The 5,579-nt window shown below is 51.9% G+C and overlaps 1 protein-coding gene across 1 annotated transcript in view; it reads right to left on the bottom strand.

The window, feature by feature from the left end:
- Positions 1 to 1,234: 1,234 nt before the first annotated feature.
- The window catches only part of MMRN2 (multimerin 2), a 15,976-nt gene continuing 11,631 nt past the window's right edge, over positions 1,235 to 5,579 (bottom strand). Inside the window, exons 7-8 of the mRNA XM_008570319.1 lie at positions 5,206 to 5,575; positions 1,235 to 2,430 (exon numbers count right to left, since the gene is read on the bottom strand). Coding sequence (XP_008568541.1) covers positions 2,048 to 2,430; positions 5,206 to 5,575 — 753 coding nt within the window. The 3' untranslated portion in view covers positions 1,235 to 2,047. The remainder of the gene's footprint in view (positions 2,431 to 5,205; positions 5,576 to 5,579) is intronic.

Raw genomic sequence — 5,579 nt, 5'->3', positions numbered from 1 at the left:
TCAGTGATCAACAGCACCGTGAGCTACGACCTTATTCGGGGTTTTGTGGACAGGATGCTCACGTCCCTCTCAGGGCATCCCTTCGAGAGGTCATAGTCCCATTATTGTCAGTGGGTCTCATTATTGAGGATGTCAGCATCAATCACTTGTTAAAGGTGATACCTTGTATCTCTAAAGTTATTTTCCCCTCGTAATGAGTAAGCTATGGGAGATAACTTTGGGCTGTTTTAACCATCCATTGATCCTTGTGTGAACCAGTGACTGCAAAGTGGTGACTTTCGAATTCCATCATTACATTTATATTTATTAATTGGCATTTAGCTGTAAAGAACAGCGCTTTCCTTCTCTCTCTTTTTTCTTTTTAATCATCAGTGTGGACTCGTGGATTCTTATTTTATTCAGTGGGTTATAGACTATAGATCATTATTTGTTTTGATCTTTTACGCCTTCCTATCAAAGAGCACCAGCCATCTAAGGGTTGGGAGACATGTACCCTTTATGGAGGGGATTAATTCACTCTGCTTACTATGTGCAATAAATTCCAAGTGAAAGTCTTTTTTCTTTTGGTGGCTGGCCTGTATGGGTATCTGAACCTGTGACCTTGGTGTTATCAGAACTGTGTTCTCCCAAGTGAGCTAACCAACCAGAGCTGGCCCAACCACATCCTGCCTTGGGTCAGGATTGGTCTTAACAACTGAGAGCTGCACTGGGTTAAAGTGCAAACCCGTGATTAAGATAATAATAAAATAACAAATATTTAATGAGAGCTGTGCTAAAATATCAGTGTTAAAATAAGTAGTATGTCAGGCCACTCTGCCACCGACAGTTTGACCTTGGGGTAAATCACAACCTGTCTTGAACTTTATCCATCTGTAGTGTGAGGTGGTTAATCTAACAGCTCTCATTAAGTATTAACCCCACCAACCACTTTATTTTCTGATGACTAGGTGACTGCTTTCTTTAGCCTGTTTGTTCTAGGGTCTGTAATTTTTCTAAAACCATATGTTGATATTAGAGGAATAATTGCACCTCTGAACTATACTGTCTAGTCCTCTATTACTATCATTGCTACTGCGGAGGCCTCCGAGTGTTTTAGGTAGATTTAATTGAAATTGGGAAGTCAAATATGGCTTAGAATAGCAAAAGTCGCATTTATCCCAAATAGATTCATTTTGTCCCATATTTCTTCCTACTTTGCCAAATATTTTTGCTCTCGAAGTAAATGAGGCAGAGATTTGAAGGGCATCACTTTATTCCAAAGTTGGCGTTGCTGGGGGAGACTTCTACAGTGCTCCTTCCCTGCCCCCAGCTCCCTTCCTGGTCGGGGATGCTAATGAGAACGAGGACGGTCATAAGACACGGGAGGAAGCGAGGGAGGTGAAGGCTGCACACGTTTTAGCTCATGTTTGGCCTTTACCCTATGCGAGGCAAGGAGAAAAGACAGATTACAGGTAAGTACAAGGAGTGGCTGAAACTAAAGGAAAGATGCTGATCTCATCTCCATTGATTAACTCAACCAGGTCTTTGTCTCCTTTCTGATGACAGCCCAAATGGGCCGCTTTTATCCTATTGCCCTGTAGTGATTGGAGACTGGTTTCCAATATTGGCCAAATGTCACCTCCATCTCAAACATTCCTTCTGGGGAAACATGACTTTCTAGCACACGATCAGGGAGAAGAGGAACCAGGAGAGGATTAAAGTGTACAGAAGTTTCCAACCACAGGAGGAGCAAAGCACAAAAGTTGTAGAATACAGGGTGCAACAAAGCTGGAGTCCAAGCCATGCTGTCTGAGAAGGCACGACCGGCTGAGATTCACACTTCACAGGACCAGGTCCCACACGGAAAGAGGCAGTCCAATTCTCATCACTGAGAAACCCCCGAACCCAGTGCCTCTAGAGGGAGCCCACACATACTGCATTGTCTTTGCAGGAGGTTTCCAGGGAAGAGCTAGACTTACTGAATGGTCTCCAGACCGTTCCAGACCAGAGCCCAGGCCAAGGAGAGCTGGGCGAGCCCACGATGACTGATCAGAGCTGTGCCCAGGGTTCAGGTCTTGAACATCAGGAAGCCCCCGAATGCAGTGCCCGGTGGGCTTCTCTTTGTTACTGATCCCTGGGTTAACTCAAACCATACTCTCTCGCCCTTTTGCAGCTCAGCCATAGCAAAGGTGGTGGCCATGCTTCCCCCACTCTCCTCAGTGGTACAGACTGGGGTCCGACGGTGATCCCCAAACACCAGCTGCCCAGTGCCTGGCCCTGGGCCGAATTCAACGCTCACTGCAAATAGGTAGATGCCGTGCTCAGGGGCTCGGAAGTAGCCATGTTCAGGGAAGTAGCTGCTGCCAATGTTGATGTATGTCGTGTTGAACTTCACCGTCTGCGGGGCAGCTGTCCCCTCTGCAAAGCCAGCGTAGAAGGCCATGGGGGAGCCTGAAACGCAGGAGGAGAGTGCTCGGTGACCCAGCCCCTCTCTCCGGCCGAGTCACCAAGCCCTCTTAGCAGGAGCTAAATGGCAATTCTCAGTTTTTCACCAACTGAGAAAAGGGAAAGTACGAGTCTGTTGTCTAAGCTAATGTACATTTTAACAAAGCACTTTCTTGTTTGATCCTTTTCCTTCCAACTTTCTTGACAGTATCCCTGATTGAGGAAACTCAGGCTCAAGCTTATTAACTGGCTGGCAATGGTTTGCAAATGGCAGGCTGGGACCAGAACCCAGGCCTCCAAATCCCAGGCTACTGAGATACCCAGGAGAAAGAGAAAATATTACCTATCCCCAAGGGGAGGATGCTAACCCTGGTGAGATAACTGAGGAGCAGTGGAGAGTGGCTCTTACTGGGTGGCGGCCACAGGACCTTAGAGAAAGGACAGAGTGGGCGGGCCAGAGAAGAGAAGCCTCTTCAAGCTGGTCTTCTTAATGCGGTTTCCAACATGTTGCACAGAGCCCTGGGATCACAGATGGGGAAACCGAGGCCCAGAAAGGGTAAGCTTGTTGCTCCAGACCACAGAACTAATAAGTTACCAAGCTGGGAGCAGACCTCGGATCTCTTGATTTGGGGTGCTCCTCCCACTCTTCCGACTTATGGGAGCACTTTAGGCAGCCTTAGGAGGATAGTGATGCTGACTCAGAATGCAGGTGCCAGGCCCTCTTGGGCACGGAGGCAGAGCGAGCAGTGATGTGTGCAGGGTGAAGGGACAGTGAAGAAGGAGCCGGCTGCACCGCCTGGCCAGGAAGGTCAGGCAAGGGAAGGACAAGGCCATGAGATGGGACGGGAGGGGTGAGTCCCACTTGAGTCGCAGCCATGACAGTGGCCTGAGCACCAACAAGGTCATTCCTCGGGGGTTCCCTCAATACGTTGTTTCCAGGGGTTGAGACCAAGCTCCACATTTCTTGGGAATGAAACCAATGCTTAAAAGAGGAGCATTTTTCATAGCAGTTAGTGACTTAGGTTCCAGAACTAGAGCCCCAGCTCTTTGGCTCCAAATCCAGCAAACAGCCTTGTGAATGGTAAAATTTTGCTTTTCTTTAGTTCTGATTTCCTGAGTATTAGAGAGCTCAGAATAGTTTTCTTGTTTGTGTAAGTTTGCCAAGTTAAAGGCCCACGGCAGGCTCTGCAGTTCCCCTTGCACCGAGCAGGTGGCGCGCTCGCCCAGCCAAAGAAAGGCTGGCCTACAGCGCCCTCTGCCGGTGCTCGGTGCACACTCCGCCCCAGCCCCGCCAGCCTGCCTTTGCCTGGGAGCTCTGCCGTAGAGGAAGACCCAACCCAGCCAGTGCGCCCAATTACGAGCCTCAGAGGGTGGAAGGATTGTGCAAAGGAAGAGTGTGCTTCCCTGCAGAGCACAAATGCAGGCCCTACAGCCTTCCTGAAAGACAAGGGGGATTTAAAAATTTTTTTTCTTCTTTGAAATAACAAAACATTGCAGTGGTAAACAGATACCAAAATCATCAGGCAAATTTTCCAAGTCATTGGCATATTGAAGCCTTTCACCACTCACAAGAGGAAAGAAGACGGAAGAGTTAGTGCAGGTGGACACAGTCTCAGCCCTGAAAATGCTAGGAAAATGGGAAAACACTGGTTGGGGTCCTCCATGTGTTAAGCCTCGTGCCAGGTATTGGTGGATGTAACCGGTAGTCTTCATCATAGCCTTTTGGTGTAGGTAGTGACTCTTCCACTGCCTCCTGGGCTACCATGGAGGGTCAGCGGGGGCAGGGCAGGCTGGGGTGGGACCTTCAGCAAGGCTTTGGACTTCCCACATGCCAGGCTGCACCAGGGTATAGGCGGCCGAGATGGTGGCCTTGTACTCAGCCCTGTGTCTGGTTGAGGAAATGGCCCAGCCCCAAGGCCAGCCTCTCTGACAGAGAGCCCATTGAGGCACAGAGCCCAGTGGTCCCCTTCCCAGGGCTACGCTCAGGGAGAGGATGGGAAGGTTGGCTGCCCATCGCTTCAGCCTGAGAGTCAACTCCCAAGCGCTGCAGGGACCAGCCGTTGAGGGCCTTTCCAAGGGGGAAGAGCCAGCACCCTCGAGACAGCTGGGCTGGGCTCAAGGACCCACTGCACCCCTCAAGAGCTGTGTGAGCAGGACACTTCCCGTGTCTGAGCCTGTTTCAAGTAAGATGGCAGTGAGGATGCATGCACCAGTGAGCCGTTGTGATGATTCGTCTTGGTGAAGGCCAAGAAGGGCATCGCAGGGGACTTGGCACAGAGCGGCAGAGCGGGTCCACGGAGAGAATGAGCTCCTGTCAGGGCCCAGGGCTTTTCCCTGTACTCACCTTGTGTGGAGCGCTGCCCGCGGCAGGTGACACCACTCCCCTGCATACAGCGGTAAGCTGGCTAAAGACCCATGGGGGTGGAGGGGTAGGGTAAAGGGCAGAGACAGTGGGATTCGAGGGTGTGCGGCTCCACCGTTAGAGCAGCAGGCGGCCAGCGGGATGTCTGTGAGCCTTGGACAGTTGCATGGAGGTGGCTCTGCCAGCTCATGGGCTCTGGCATTAACAGTTGGTTCTTGTGACTTCTACCTTCCCACACTCCAGGTAGTCTAAGAGCCCACAGCCCTGAAAACAAGGTGGTTCAAGGGGAAGGTGGACCCTGAGCAGTGGTGGCCAATGACCATCCTGTTTCCTTTCATCCTGTCCCCTCCAGGCAGAAGAGCTGCTGGAGACAGCCCCGGACTCCTAGACTTGCTGGTGTCCCTGGCCCGGGAACTTACCCGCCTCCCAGAGCGCTGCTCCTAGGGCACCGGGCACCGGCCCTTTGACAGCGGCATCCGCCAACGGCTCCACTTGCCTCTTGTCCCTCTTCCGGGGAGCTTCCGGGCCTTTCTGTTGCTTCTTCCCTTTCCTGCTCAGCACGGCATGCAGCTTCCCCAGGTCTAGGCTGACGTTGGCTGCCACGAGCCCTTGAAAGTTTCCAAAAAGACTGTGGAAGAGCCGCCGGTGCTGCCCCAAGCCCTGCTCGGTGGCGGAGAGCGCCTGGTGGAGGCTCTGGAGGGAGCCATTCAGGGAGGCGGCCCAGGAGGCCTCGCAGCAACGCCCGCCGTGCGCGCGCCCCGCATCCGGGCCCAGGGCCGTGGAGCCGGCCTCC

The sequence above is a fragment of the Galeopterus variegatus genome, unplaced genomic scaffold (genome assembly GCF_000696425.1).
Source record: "Galeopterus variegatus unplaced genomic scaffold, G_variegatus-3.0.2 Scaffold590, whole genome shotgun sequence".
Lineage (NCBI taxonomy): Eukaryota > Metazoa > Chordata > Mammalia > Dermoptera > Cynocephalidae > Galeopterus > Galeopterus variegatus.
The sequence above is the reverse complement of the archived record's forward strand: the minus strand, read 5'-3'. Positions and strand labels throughout refer to the sequence as shown.